This window comes from Numida meleagris, chromosome 5, assembly GCF_002078875.1.
Source record: "Numida meleagris isolate 19003 breed g44 Domestic line chromosome 5, NumMel1.0, whole genome shotgun sequence".
In the NCBI taxonomy this organism is placed as follows: domain Eukaryota; kingdom Metazoa; phylum Chordata; class Aves; order Galliformes; family Numididae; genus Numida; species Numida meleagris.
Genome location: NC_034413.1, coordinates 29,601,754 through 29,618,072, shown reverse-complemented (window position 1 = coordinate 29,618,072; position 16,319 = coordinate 29,601,754). Strand labels below are relative to the sequence as shown.

The 16,319-nt window shown below is 42.5% G+C and overlaps 1 protein-coding gene across 2 annotated transcripts in view; it reads right to left on the bottom strand.

The window, feature by feature from the left end:
* ARID5B (AT-rich interaction domain 5B) overlaps positions 1–16,319 on the bottom strand; it is a 108,270-nt gene that overhangs the window by 8,633 nt on the left and 83,318 nt on the right. For both annotated transcript variants that reach the window (XM_021398327.1, XM_021398328.1), the window contains 2 exons: positions 12,520–12,617; positions 1,037–1,235 (listed from right to left, as the gene is read on the bottom strand). In XM_021398327.1, coding sequence (XP_021254002.1) covers positions 1,037–1,235; positions 12,520–12,617 — 297 coding nt within the window. The remainder of the gene's footprint in view (positions 1–1,036; positions 1,236–12,519; positions 12,618–16,319) is intronic.

Here is a 16,319-nt window from a genome sequence, read left to right as displayed (position 1 = left end):
CATAGTCTGCCGGGCATGTCATGTGTTTCAACATTCTTTAAATACTTACTTTCACTGCAACGCCTTGAAGGCTGCTGCGATCTGGCAGACTGAGACAGGAAAAGCAACATCTTGTGTATTGGTTGTGTGCAAGGAGCTTCAATGCCTCACTTACACAAGGTGCAAGGAGGACACAGTATAGAGTGGCTCAGATGGGCAAAAGACATGCTTAAGAAACGCTGGAGCAAAATGCCCATTGGTTTTATAGCACTGAGCAACATAGAAAACTTACCCTTAATCTGCAGACAAATATGAATTCCACTGATCTATCTTTTCCTGGGCTGTGAACACAAAATTGGAGCTGTCCTATGAGCACACATAATGTGATTCTATGTGGAAACCAGGACCTGCCCACGTGAAGCAGGTTAGCAGCATCTCAGCTGAAAGCCATCTGTGGTATGTGAGAGACTTCAGTCTCAGTTAAAGCTTGGAAGGTAGTTTGCTCGAAATTTGACCTTTGAGTCTAAAGAGAAATTTAGTATAACATGATAGATATCCTGGGGAGTGATATGTTTTCTGATGGACATGTGTATACATCTGTAAGTGCAGAAGGGCTGATCCAGAAGTTACCACTATAAAAACCAGCTATACCCAACAGTTACCACAATATTATCAGCAGTATTAGAGGTTCCCGCACCCTATACTTAAGATTAGGAAATAACTGTGGTAGTTGTGTGGTTTCCTTTTGGCAGATGCTGATCTTTTTGTGGTGACCACTGTATAACACAATGAGCAGAAATGATACTTGTTATATCTAGAGCTTGGTCTTCTGCCATCACTCGTAAGTAGTATGGAGCTAACTGGTGTCTGCTTGCAACCCAGCAAAATCACAGTACAGACAGTACCACACCAACTGAATTTCTACTGCTGCTGAGCAAACTCAAAGGCCAAGTGTTTGGAATTCTCCACTTTAAATTATGTAGTTTATCATTCAATTTTGATTGATTAAAGCTGCACATTTTTAATTGAAAAGTTGAAAAGCAGGGAAGCAACCAACCTCAGATGCATCTTGGGGTTTCTGTGCATTATCTTTCTCCTTCTTGCTCTTTTGGTTTTCATTTTTGATGCGTTTTGTTCCAGACACTTTTGTTTTCGCTTCGCCCTCCTGGGAACTGTTATCCTGTTTTCGAGGTTTCACTGGAGGCAGTGGCTTATCTTCCTCTCCTTTAATAAATCTTTCATACGGCAGGATTAATCTAGGGGATTAAGGAACAAATAATTGATCAGGTTTTGCTATTCTAGCAAAGAATAAAATGTATCTACTATGAACAGTTTACTTAATAAATTTATTTTCTTCCGTAAAATAAAAGCATCACTGTAAACTCTCTATCTACAAATCCAAGTATGATAAATCAATTTATTTGGCAAGATTACCGTGTGGCACAAATTGAGTGGAGTTGGCACATATCAGTAAGGCTACAGTGGTTCACATGGCTACACCAATTTGTACAGATGAGGATATGAGCCACTATGCTTTAGACTGATTAAAAGAAAACACAACCATTTACTTTTATTTTTTCTCCCAACCCTTAAAAGCATGCAGCAAACCCCAGGGAAACACCTCCAAAGCCACAGCCAACCTAACAGCTATACAATTTCCAGGCTGGAGGTTCCCCTGAGTGCAAGGCTAAATGCCAGAACTGGGTGCAAGACATCCGAGTATGGAAACCTGCAACAGCGGGCACAGCACACAGCATGGTGCAGTGCCAGCCTGCCTTGACCCTTCCAAACACGCCCGCAAAGGGTGACAATCACCACAATCCCTGCCTTCTCTTTTCTTTTAAAGAGTTAAAAGTGAAAGAATTTTGAGCAGTGGAACCTTCCTCCATGAAGCGTACAAAATGGCTTTAAAAAAAGAAAGAAACACAAACAGAAAATATCCTCCCCCAAAAGCATCAAACACTCTGAGTTTTAATCTATCTGTTTTCCCATTGCTATTCTTGATCTGAAAGGAAAAATAACTGATATAATTAAAAGGGATGGATTGCATTACAATCTCAGTTTCAACTTCAGTGATTAAAGTTTTTATAATGCGTTTGGTATGATTAATGACTCACTGTGGGATTAATACAAGACTGAGACTTTAAAAATATGAACTTTAATACAGCAAACATAATTTGTTTTTTTTAAAAAAAGACAAGTTGACTCTATGAAGAAAATGTACTTTGCTTATAAACAACATAAATCTGTTCAAATACCAGGAATCCTTAATTATCTTTAATCTAGGACTCCAAGGCAGAAACCTCTTTGGTTCAGATATTCGTTTGTTATCCTAGAATCAGCTCCTAAGCATGCAATTTTGATTTACATACTTAGATGTTCAAACACAGTTTGGGCTTAAGAGAGCAGAAATTAGATTGCTTGTGATCATAATATTTTACATTTTAATAAAATACAACATAAATTATGTTAAAATATAAACCTAATTTATGCTATATTAGAAACAAAATTCATTAACTGAGCATGCTCTGACATGGTATGTGCAAAGAGGCGTGAATAATACTTTCTAGCCCTGAATTTGGCAGGGCTCCAGTAATGAAGCTAAGCAGAGCCCACAGGGAATATTCATCTTCAGATCCCATTACAAACTGAGTTTAAACATGTTACAGCTGCTAAAACTGGAAACTGCTCCCTCTATGCAAACTTAGCAAAATAATATGTAGTTGCCAAATACCTGTTTCCCACTGTAATATTACAGTTAATGTTTATATAATAAAAAGCATAACTAAGCAGAATCAGAAAAAAATAATCTTGTTCATACTTGAGGCTGCCGAATTTCACTCACAAAGCAGAAATATTCGTGCAAGCACCGGATACCTCCCTGCGCTGCACTGAGCGCTTCGGACTTCACTCAAGGCGAGGCTGGGCTTCACACAGGGCAACACTGATGCTGCTCTGCCATGTGTTAAATATTTAAACTTGCTTTTAATAAAAACACATTTTATGACAATACTTGTTAGCGCTGCGAGGGGACTGTTTGGCTTTGTTTTGTTTCCATAGGAACACGCTGCCCGTTACAAATCCCCACCTCCCCTCAACAGGGCCCTTGGAGTGTCCGACTGCTGCGTAAGCAGGCTGCCATGGCCTGCTGGTAGGCCTTGCTGCAAGGAGGACGCGTGGTTTTGGCCCACTGGTGGGCCTTGCTGCAAAGATGGCACCTAGGGGGCTCCAGGCACAGCGGGCCTGGGCTGCAGCAACGGCGAGCACTTGCACGCCTCCCAGCCGGCCTCCCAGAGCTCCTCCTCCTTGTGGTACACCTCACCAGAACTCATTAGCTTTGGTGCTAATTAGCAGCCGTGGCTTAAAATTTCCTTTTCTGATCCCGAGTTCACGTGGGAGTACAACATTTTCATTTTAGTTATTTTTCACTGAGCTCAGCAGTTGGCAGTACGACAGCAGTAAAAATACATTTCGCATCGCCGGTCAAAGGCCTGGAGCCAGCAGCAGGAAATCTGGAATTAAATGTTTCTTGTATCTGGAAGGAGGCATGACTAAGGTAAAACGGAACCAAAACACAAGGATGGCTTGTTGGAGGAGCTCTCCGCCTCGCTCCCAGCACACCGCCAGGCGCACACAGCGCTGTGGGTGCAGGGGGGGACAGAGGATCCCATGCGAGGCAGCACACGGAGCCCGACCGCACAAGAACTCTCTGCGTGTTGAGACTTCCGCTGGTTACAATTTTCACTGAGTGTTTTTTCAGTTATCCTGTCATGGTACAACACAATTACCCACAGGATATGATCTTATCATTTGATTATTAGAAGTTTTTATAGCACAGGAGTAATAAAGCTAAGGCAGCTCTCAGAACGGTTAGAGCTCCGGCTCACATGCCATTACCGCTCGCTGCACAGCCAAGTTAAGGTCAATATTGCCCAACACAGGAAGAATGCGATCTGCTGTTATCCAAATAGTTTAGCAGAATGTGACATGTCTGAAATGAACAAGATTTTTGTCAAATACTTGCAGCGCAGGTAAGATTTAATCAATCTTTGCACAAGGAAAGGTGTAGAGATGGGGCTCACAAAAATGCGCATGAACACCTCCAATGTGCTCTGCTTGGGAACAACACCCGCACTGTCAGCGCTTTGAACGGGTTTGTCTTCAGCGGTGGGGGGGAGTATCAAAGTATTCACGGAGGAGGAAAAGGGGGGGTGTTCTGTGGTCTGAAGAATATTTACTTGTAAAGCCTGCGAGGAGACCAAATAAAAGGGTCTTTATCATGATCAAGACTCCAATATTAAGATTAATAAAATGTATTATTTATAAGTCAATTAACATAAATAGAATATGTAAGCACTAGTGTATTAAAAAATCTTTCCACAGGCAGCAGATTTTTAGCAGCATGAGGGTTTTTTTTTTTTCCTGGAATAATACAAGAATAACATTTTCCAGCCAAGAGCAGAAACAGTAGGGGAGTCTTTGCTATCACAGAGCTTCTTATTAAATTCAGTCACTGTGAAAAGCGAGTCTTTTTTTTTAAATAAAGACAACTTAAAATCAATACAAGTTAGATTAACAAATCAGTACTATACTAATCCTGATTTATTACAATCGGCAATATTAAGTTTAATCACGTATAAACTGCTACTCAAAAAAAGATTTTGCTTTACTAAGTCCTGAATTAAATAATGGTGCAGAGTGTACTGAGTTTTCAGATCTGCATCATCTGATATTATGAAAAATTCAATGTACTTCTCTGCAGCAGATGTCAGAGGTCAGCAAATCTATTACAGTAATGTAAGTAATCTGGCTTTCTGCCAACGTTTTTTTAAAAAACACTGAAGCAGATAATTTTATATTTACAAATTCTAAAATCCTCCAGGGACTGAATATCTTTCCCAACAAAAAGCAGAAACTTCACATTAGAAAAATGTATTTCACAGTATATCAAACATGTCTTCATCGTTAGCATTTCGTAAAAAGAAAAAAAAAGTCCTTAATCTTTATTAGTCAACATTTTTTTTCCCAGCTACAGAAATAACAATACAAGGTCTAATCTGAGCCGCTAACCACTACATTTTATGTATTGATTATAAAGAATGAAAATGGGATTATAAAGAATGACTTTTTTGGCCCAACTCTGCTTCACATAATACATGAGAGCACGTCTATTTATAGACATGATAAAAAAAGTAGTTACAATAATGCAAAGGACCTGACCAACCCAGAACGAGGAAGGAAATTAAATGTTAAGGCTGCCAGTTTCCTCTCTAATTCTCCCCACTGTGCGTGGATATTACGGGGTGCTCACTCCAGGGAGGAACCATATGCCCATGACACAGTGCTCTGCCCATGGGCTGCACAGGGGAAGGAGGGCAGGAGGCAGTTCAGCACAACCCCTACAGTATTTTTATACCGTTTGTCTCAGTGTTTATTTTTGTTTTCTTTCTGGCAGAATAAAATATTCCAACATGCCTCCCATTGACATCATCTTGCTTTCTCAAGGGCTCCAAGCCCAACACAAAAGAGTGCGCAAGGGAGCCTCTCAGCCACAAGAATAATCTTGGAAGGACATAAAATACCAGAACCCATTTCTTGGGAGACGCTGCCCCTTTTCCATTCTTGGCAAGAAGGTTAAGGAAGTTGTTTGCAATGGGAATGGAAAAAGACTTAAATCTGCTCTACCGAATGAACACAACCATCGGTTAACCCATGGAACTCACTGCCAGTGGTTATCTGGGGGCCAGGGGATTAGTGAAATTACGCAAGGTTTAGATGCTAATGTAAATCATGAGAACAGTAAATGCTCAGATTCAAAAACACTGAGAAGGGACAGGCAACAAATCACCTTGCTGGTAGGAGTTTGGAAAACACTTCCCTCCAGGGCATACTATGCCACAGGTGAGTGGGTCTTGGCTCCTTCCTCCGAAGGCACTGCTGGTGCTGGGGATGAGATGTCTGTTCTGCCAGGTTTGCTAAGGGATCTCTCTGTAAGGTCCTTGAGAGCAGCAGGGCACAGCCGTCACCAGCCCCGTGAGCACAGGGCCAGGACAAGCAGCACTGAGCTGGGTTGACTCCAGCGACAGTCCTCATGCTGTCCCCAGGGCAGAGGGCCCCCCATCCATAACCGCTGTTGCAGAAGTCTCATTCTCTCACCAGAGAGAATGGCAAAGCATTTGGTAGTTTTAAGGGACCAGCAGGAACGCCCTAGCTCATCCCAAGAGAAGGCTTGTCTTTCTTACGCTGATGTTCTTTAAAAGGGACAAATCTTGGAGCAATGCTGTCACAGGAAACAAGTCACCTTCAACAGCAATCAGCTGGTGGAGATTGGCAGGAGTGTTAGGCAGCGCTCCAGGGCACCACTGACCAGTTTCCAGCAGAGAAGAGGGGGGAGGAATAACCCAAACTCTAAGATCTCAGCCTGTTTTCTGAAATGGGAGTATAAAACACAATGAGGAAATCAAGCCCGATTTCCCCGTGCTGCATTGTACAATCCAGGGGTTATGAAAGCGAGCCTTGCATGCTTTCGTGCAGAATACAATAGCAATAGGATTATTTGCATATGCCTGAAGTACAAAACTGGCATGTATTTTATCAGCAAAGGCAAAATATGTTTGAGTTCGATTTCGTTCCCAAAGAACTTTCCTTCCTTAAAGAAATGGCTCTTTCATCCTTTCATCAACAACTTTCCTCACAGCCTACTGGGAGTGCTGGTGGGTAATGAGAACAGCTCACTGCTGAAAGGTGGGAACTGCATTGCTGTGAGAGAATTCAAAGACACTTCGTTTTAGGTAAACTAGAAATTAGTGACATTACAAACACAGCTGTTGATTTAGCTGCACTGTCAAGCAATGCAAGCTCAGACACTCTCCATCCTATGGCTCAGCAACGGGAAACGAGCAACCATCCCAGATTTACGTCACAGGAAAGGGTGATGAGAACAGAGAAGCTTCCCCAGATCACCCTACAAAAATCGCAAGCCCTGATGGGGCAAGGCCCCGGGTGGAAAGGGAGATATGGCTGGGGAAATAGTTCCCCACAAGGGAGAAAGACCATCAACTTGCAGTCTCTGGAAGAGAATACCTGATCATCTGGTGTGCTTACCTAATGACTCTAGTGCTGGCCACTAAGTCTCCTAGGCTGGAAACCCAGTCCTTAAGTAATTTTGAAAAAACTGTGTGTTCTCAGATGTTCTGAATGGACAGTTAAGGATCTGTTTTTTAATGGTAAACAATTACATTCCTCTGTCATCTGATACTTTTTAAATTTTGGGGAGGGGGAAAGCTCTCTGAATTTTCAATAGTTCCTTTGTTAAAGCATCTGTTACTCACATAATTGAAAAGATGTTTGTTCAGTGGTATGCTTGAGAGTGCAGTTATTTAATCTTAATGATAAAGCCCCGAGGGCAGAAAATCTCAAGTAGAAACCTCATGTTATTTATAAAAAAAAAAAAACAAAAAACACCAAAACAGCAACTTAAAAAAAACAGGAAAAGAAAAAGAGGACTACGACACCTCATCTATCTTCAGGCTTAAATTCATGCTTGATGGAAAACTATTGAGACAATTTGAAACTTGGAAAGTTTTCTGGGAGTCCATGACTAGCTGAAGTGGGAGGGGGACAGGAAAGTGGGGTGAAGGCAAAAATAAAACAATTAAGTCGGTATGACAAGAAAAAACTACTGCTTGGCAAGTTTTTTTGGGTCAAACAAAGAGCTAGCTGTGGTTTACAGGATGACATAACACTTGATTAACTTTTGCCTGAGGATGTTTTCACACTTAGCAATGTAAACGAAAACCTCCTATAAATTACAACGTACATTAGAAGACTACCATAAGCATTTTCATGTATATGTTCTAAAAGGCTCCTGTTTTTACTCCCCTCCTAGAAGACCAGCTGCTATTTCCTACAAAACTCCACCAAAACACTTACACTTCACCAAAATTATCCAAACGCTTTAACAAAACCAAGCAGCATTTTATAAGAAACGCAGGACTCTCCTTGCATATTGAATTACTTCACAATATCCTTAGGGTAGAGACACTTTATGGTTGTTAAAAGGGAAACCATATAAGGGACTTATTTTGACCTGCCTCATGTTTCTGATAATACATAATATTTATGTGAGCAATTAAGACAGAAAAATGTCAGAATGGGCTCCAAGTTGGACACTGCACCTCATAGTTTTCAGTCTGCTGGAAGAAGACAGATGTGCAGCATGTACTGCAGGTGCCCAGGGGCCACAGACCCCAGGAGTCTGTCCCCAAAGCACAGCACAACCACCCTGCAGGGCTGCAAAGCCCCACTGCTCACTGAGGATCCCTCTCAACCATCTGATCCCCACGATGTCCTGGCAGCCATGGCTTTGGACTTCACAGCCCATTTGGCTATCTGAATTTGCAGAGAGGTGAGTTCTGCCATGGACCCCTGCCACCTGGGTCTAATCAGGACAGCCAGGCGGCAGAGGCTCTGGTGGTTCATGAAGGTTAGGCTGTGAGCTAACCCATGGTATAGCAAGGCATGGCACAGCCCACCTCCTGCGTGCCTCTGCAGCGCCCAGAGAGATCACAGCTGTCAGGGACTACCCAGCTGCTGGCCACGGCACCTTCCAACACAACACGTTTGGCCACCACACAGCTGAGCGGCAACACCACACACCTCTGCGCACCAGGTGCCCAAGTCCTGTACATCTTTGTGTAGCTGCTGGACAGGGCTTGCTTTGGAGGAAACCAAGATGAAAGGCAGCCAGTCTCTCAGGCACAAAAAGGCCCCAACATGCAATTGCTCGTGTTTTATTTGGAACTTTGTATACCTTGCGAAATAGCAAGTTGGTGGTTTTTGTGTTGGGTTTTTTTTTTTTTTTTGAGGGGGTGGAGGTGTAATATTTATGAAAAATCCCGAACAGCAACGTCATCAGCGCTGCAGAAATACAGCCTATCGTTTACACAGGGTAATTAAAGCTGACAATCATGTGTTCTGTGTAAAAGCGAAAGAAACCTCAACCCCTGCATGTGAAACCCACATCTGCATTAGGAGGGGAAGGCGGCGGGGAGCAGAGCGCTTCGCAGAAGAGCAGCCGTTTCTGAGGGCTTGCTGATAACAGGGAGATGATGGGGCACTGACAAGGGCTCATGCTCCCCAGGAAGACCCAGGCCAATGCAGCTGACAGACAGCAAGGGAACCGCCTGCGCGGAGCACAGACAGTAATGACCAAAACAACAACAACTCCTCAGCTTGGCACGGCCCGAACCACAGAGAGAGCAACAGCCCCACGATGGGAAAACATTAATGCTTTTTATATTGGTAATCATCTGTAACATGAGCAATTAAGTACAGTACTAATGGACTATAGCCAAGAGCCTGGTACTAATATTAAAAACTGACAGAGATGGATAGGTTTGGTAGGGAAACCAAGCTGACAAAGAGATTTTATGAACTGCTTCGGCCTACCTGAAACAACCCGATCGGAGGCAGGTTCAGACCAGCCATACCTACAGTGACAATAACACATTCACTGGCATTACGTGATACCCGCTATGCTTTAAATAAAAACACCCATTACTTCTACTCAGCAACCTGCACTTTCATTATTACACTCATTAATAAAACAAAAGTTGTCTAACTAATGCACGAATAACACTTACTGAAACACTTGCAACCTCGCCTTGTTTTAAAATGAAAACAGTTACAGGAAATGCAAACCATACTGCTTGAAATGAATCAGTTGATAAGGCACACAGAATGTCCCCTCTGCGGGAGGAACAAGGCCATCACCTCCCCAAGCTGCCTGCCAACCAGGGCCCAGCAGGGGCAGGCGTCACAGCCTCTCCTGCCGTCATGTGCACTGGGGAGCACAGTGCTGCCTGCCCTTGGCCACACCAGCACTCCTGTACTTTGGCTTGGTTTTAGTGCTTGCCACCTTGGTACAGTTTCTGTCTCTTTTCCACTCTTCTCTTTGAACCAGGCAGGAGGGTGTGGAAGCTCAGTCTGCAGCGGGGTGCTGGGAGGGGCAGCCGGGCAGCCACATGGGAGCCACGTGCATTATGCTCTTCAGTATCCTAATGCTGTCATTGGAAGGTCACTGCCATCGATTCAGCCTTGGTATGCTCAAGCCAGTGCAAACAGCTGGAAGCTTCTCCATCAACTTGTAAGAACCTAGTTACCACAGCACGGTGCCCTTGGCATCTAGTTGTGGAGACGGATGGCAGGGCTGAGGCAAACAGCAGCACCAGTAGCACCAGGGAGCTGCGTGTTCTGCCTCCAGTAAGCAAAGAAAGGCCACTGGGATCCAGAAAGGAAAAATCATGAGGTTTGTTCAACATTTACTTGCCAGCTTAATTCAATTTCCAGTTTAGCTTTACAGCTCACCTTCAAGTTAGAAAATGTATGTGCGTCCTGAATCATTAATGTGCATTCCTGTGCTGCAGTTCTAGCTTTAGATTAAATGTCATCTGAGCACTTTGGCTAAAAATGAACATTACATTTACAGGTGCTGCAGTTAGAATTACCAGCTGAAACAAACCATGACAATTTCATTTACTTTTTTCTAAGTCTGAGGCTTAATACAGCTTTCCCGTGGTGGAAAAAGAGGGTCTAAGACCAGAAATCTAGAGATTGGACCAGTCACTGAATTTTTTTCTAAAAAAGTTTCAGTTTTTCTGACCAGATTTGGTAAAGCACATTTTAAGTCAGCTCAGGACTGATCTAAAAATCCTACAAGACCTTTTCACCAACTGCCATCTTTCGATGGAGCCTGCCACAGAGACCTGAACAATAGGTCCTGCCACATGTCAGAATTACGTCCTGGCTCTGGAACCCAAGGGCTCACATTTGAGCTCTTTAGTATCTTAAGACTCATCTTGACCATCAGCTAAAGCTGTCTCCTCCTTCAGACTGGTTCAGGGCAAGCAGAATTGGTTTTGGATAGCCAGGAAAGGCTGTATCTTGTAGGCATGGTGAATATGCTCACCTTTTATACTGAGCACAACGGACTGTGGCACTTTGTAGCATATCCCTAAGTAACTGCTGAGTAAGCCACTGGAAGGAGTCTCTGCGCATCAACAAGAAGAAGAGCACAATTCCAGGCTTTTACATGTAAAATAATAAACCACTAGCATGAAAGTAGAAGAGAGAGATGTTCACTGCGTATTTGTGAATGGCTCATTTATTTTTCCATAGCTAGTGAGGACCTGCTCTCTCAAGTGAGCCCAGGAACACTTGGTCCCTGTGCGCCCCAAAACCACAGAGCCTGAACTCTCAGCATGCTTGGCTCTCCTCTGACAAGAAAATGGGGTTCTGCAAGGTACATCTGGCCAGGGAAAGCGCAGGCTACCAGCTTCAACCCAATCAGCTGCCCTGGGTGCAAGAGGAAGCCCCGAGCTCCTTGGAGCTGTAATGAGGGAGGGGAAGAGTCGAGTCCGGACAATCTGATGAGTCAATTAGAGCAATCTATAACATTTGTCAGCAACACAATGCAGAGAAAAGCCCATCTGACATGTATATCAACTCACACAATTTGCCCTGCTGCTTGGCTCCAAACTCTGTTATAGTGCATTGGATGGAACTTCTAGGTGCACCCAGGCCCTCATGCCAGAGCTGCCTCCTGTAAGGGACAGCAATGAGCCTTTTTCTCCATGGTGAGGGCAGCATCTCCCTCAGAACGGCCAACACATAAAGCCCGAAAAGAGGGTGACAAAATGCCCAGCACGCACAGCTCTGTGTACAGCAAGTCCAGCTTTTTCCTGAGCCTAGCACTGTAACTTGCTTACACCCAGGAACAAGAGATTGGACTTTCCTTATTTGAGCCTGAAATTGCAGAGCTTGTACTAAAATTTTCTTGTCTATAGAAAAAAGAAAAAAAAAAGAAAAGAAAAGAAAAAAAAAAGTTGTTTCTAAAAATCTAAGTAAACCAAAACAACATTCCAGCTCCAGTATTTTATTCAGTGCATGCTGGTTTCACAAGCTCTGGAAGTTATTATCTACATGGGAAGAATAAGAAATCAACAGTTCTGACCAGAAACAATGGCTGCAGAGAAAGAGTGTTTGGCAGCAGCTCGCAGGCAGGGAGGAGGGAAGGAATGCAGTGAAGAAGAGGAATGCAATACTCTGCATGACCTACAACATTAACAGCACCCTGCATTGTGGGCTGCCCCATTATTTTGATCACAACCACAATTTGCTTAATTGGTATTCCTAAAAAACGACAGAAGACAAGTGTCTGCATCAATTAGCTGTCATTTCTCATTTTTCCTTGAGTATGTTTTGCTCAATTTTTAAGCTTCTTTACCCGGAAAGCTGTTGTAAAAATTAAGATATGTACCAAAGAAAAATAGATGCTTGTTTTACTTATTTAGTCACTGGAGACATATATTGTGGTTTAAATCACAATGGATTATCTGACTAAACTGCTGGGGGAAAATTTACTGTATCTTTAAGAAACCTTTCTCTCTCTCTCTTTCTCTAATTCTTTATAAACGCTTTGAAGGTTCTCCAAATTAATTTTTTCATTATTAAACAAGCATTTCAGATTCGTTATCTTACCTTTCATAATGTCTGCGAGTACATGTAGCAGCACTTGTGCTTCCAGGGTTACCACCTAATTCATCATAAATATGTTTCCATTGTCGACGGGCTGTTATCTGTAAAAATGGCAATGGAAAATTTAATCTTGCATCTTTACAGATTCTACAGCGTTTGAGTTCACAACAACAAATGCATGTGTGACACTTTCAGAACAGCATGTACTACAAGAACAATAAAAGCCCCTACAGAATATACAGAGTGCACAAAGCTCTGGGTGTTGGGTTTTTTTGGGTAAGTTAACACAACGCCTATTTTCCCTTGCTCTAAAATGGAGTGATCTGACTGATTCATTATCAAGTCACAAGCAATCCAGCCTCACAAAAGAGAATCTCAATCAATATAGGATCATTAACCATCAGAAGTTATGCAGACAAATCCCACGGTGAATTATGGAAATGAAGCTAGACCCGTACTCAGCACAAATAATGATTACGTAGTTATTTTAACTGAATTAGAGAAAATAAATCTGCTGCAAAACCCAAATCCACCACAGAATTCTGTAAATCCACGAAAGCATAGTCTGTAACTCTATAGGTTACAAGCTGTTTATTTTTATCCGTTTATGTCAGTAAAATATATAGATCAAATAGTAATGAAATCTTAACATACTCCAATTTTAATATTTGAGCTATGTACTTCATTGGACTACTCTGATGAAAATAAACATCTTATAACATATTGAGTTGCATACCATGGTTCTGCTTTTTTGTACAGAAATTAGGATTATACAGAATAACAGATGGAAGACCTGGCAAAAGAATTGTTTCTGAATACCACTTCATTATTTTATATATTCCGCTATATTTAAAACAGGAAGAAAAACAGGAATAGGACAAGCACAATAGATCACCCTCCTTTGCCTGCAGCTCATAACGAAGGCCAGCGGAAAATTGTGGGGACAATTTGGGGAGAATTTTGTCATTTTCTGCGGAATGCTGTGGATTTTAATATATTCAGCCCCGGAGGCTTCTTTGGAGTTACCCACAGAGCAGTCAATGGCATTTACTGAGGAGCTAAAGGCAGCAATCAGAAGAAAACAAATATTACAACTTGCAATCTGAGGCCTGTAATTTTAATCTAAACAAGAGGAGATAGCTACCATCATTAAATATTACAGGGTAAGAGGTATTTCTTTTTAGCTCTACAAAAAAGGAAAATCCTTCCTTTGCAGAAATCATTCTCTGAAGCCAAGAGGCTGGCTGGAGACTTAGTATTTGGTATTGTTACAGTTCCTCCAAGTTCACTGCTTGGGCAGCTCTCAGAAAACATCAGCACCAGCTCCAACTCACTACTAGTACTTAGTAGCGCAGATAAATTATGCACAAATGAATTACTGAAATAAAACTAAACACTCATCTGAGGAAAAAGTTCACTTTAAACCCATTTAAATCCTTACAACATCTCTTCCCCAAGCTATCCATATTTTGGTCTATTATTTTTACTGAAGGGCTTGAGAAACTGGTATCATAATGAGCTGTGAAGAACATCAACTCCTGGGAATATTACAGGATGTTCCTTCTGCAACCTGAAACGTCAAAAAGCATTGGATCAAGTCCCAAGCTGTAAAGGAAAGCTTGGATGGAAAGCTACCTCTGGTCCTTTGTTACGGGTCATCGGGACAGGTAAAAGAATAAGGTATGGCCAGAAAGCCCTTGCCTTTCGACAGCTCCCCAAAACCACAGGTCCCCTGTGGGCTGTTGCAAGGGGCCTTTTATCAAATGTAACCTGGCAGCCTCACAGGCTAAGGGAACAAAAATGCTCAAAGCCACATTGGGAGCTGTGCTCTGCCCTCCTAACAAGCCCAGCCCAGCTGGCTTGCAAGGCTTTAGGCCAGGACTTCATCTTTGACTAAGTACAGTGGTGCTGTGGCAGAATCTGTGAATGAAAGCAAAGGATTAGTCAGCAAGAGGACTACAGCAAGTCCCCTTTTTAAACATGCCCACGTTACTAAGAAGCATGGTGTTCATTTTCAAAAGGAACATAGCAGCCTTAGAGACAAAGTCTCATTAACTATGAGCCAAATCCAAAGTTGATACTCAAGCTGGAACAACAGCAAACACAACCTTCCCTAAGGTGAAAGGGGAATCCCTCTGAAATCACTGGACCTTTATTGGTGCCCATCTCCTCTAGGCTGTTAAAAATAATAGTATTTACACAAACATTTGCCCAGCTTTATCCAATTCCGCCTCTGCAGAGGATCAGAACTCCTTGGCAATTAGCAGAGTTGGGCCCTCCCACGTTTAAATTTGACATTCCCTGAAATAACTGTTATTCTAACCAAGCCTGCAGATGAGTTTTCCTCTGCTCTGGAAAGTTTAGATTTCATGCTTAATAAACTTCAAAGGACTAAAGTAAGTGATAAATTGCATCCTTAAACAATCTGAAAAAAATGCAGTGTTGTGGAAACCTCACAACTGCCATGCAGGGCAGCGCTGCTCAAGCTGGATGCTCATGCTGGCCACGTTCAAATTAAGGACTGCTTGCTTTTCTCACTGAAGTCTCTCCCAGCCACCTTCAGTGATGATGAACTTCTTGAGGAGCCAGGAAAGGGTAGTGCTTGGCAGTGCTTTGCTTATGGTTACTGTTTGTACCTAAATGCCTGCTTGTGTTGCTTTTATACAGTGGTTTTCTACTCTTAATTGGTTCATATGTGGTCCTTGTTAGTAACACGCCCATGACTGGGGCACGTGAGAAACAGAAAGGAAGGTAACAGAAAAGGTGCACAAATATTAAAATGTTTTAGTTGGCTGAGCAGGGAATTTTCCGTAAACACATTCACAAGTCTCATTTTTTAGGGGCTTGCAGCTGCAGTAGAGTAAGACAACAAACATTCTGCAAAAGCTTTAACAATTATTTCCTAAGCACTTTCATTTCACACTTCTAGAAAATTCACTTCAGTTCTTGACTTCAGTTGACCTGCTGCAGTAGACAACATATAGCGGACAAAGTTCCTTTGCTGCTTTAGTTCTCCAGTTTCTCTGCTCTCACCAGTGTAAATATCTCAGCATCTGCCACAATTCTAAGAGCACAGGATGCTCCAGGCTCACCTACCAATCAAGGCAATTGCACAAGCCAGTCTAATCTCTGACAGCTTTCCACTCCAATGCTGGCTTCAATTTTAAAATGGAATTCTGGTTGGTAGACCCTTCCCACAATTTGCTCCAACCTATAGCTTCACAGTCCTAAACCAGGGCCACTGGGATCCAGGGGCTTTAAAAACCTGCATGCCATCTTTCCCTATCAGCAGAATTTGGAGTTAGGCAAGAGACTGCTCAGTCCAGGGACCTGAGAGCAGATTCGGATCTTGTTCCTGTAAGCACAGTATCAGGCTGTGACTGGTACTCAAAAGCAACCAAACAAAAGCAATCATCTTATCTATTAAAGTGGAGGACTGTTTATACAAATGCTTTTAATGGTATCTTCTGCTTTGAGGAATGCATGATCTTCTTCACTGCAAATCCCAGCTTCTTGCTTCGAATTGAATGGGGGATTTTCTGGTCATGGTACATGATCTTCATAAGGCTCTTCAAAACAGAGCTCTGGCGACTAGCAGTTTTACATTCCACTGAGATATCAGTTCCTTTGGGCCTGCCCAGACACAGAACTTTTGTATGTGTCAATCATTAATTTCTAAAAACTAAAGCAATTTACTGTTGCTTCCAGAAGGCAGCAGCTAAATGGGATCTCACTGACCTTCAGTGAAACTTAAGGGTTAAGGTCCACCTGATTTTTTCTTTTACCCTTTATCTTTCTAAGAC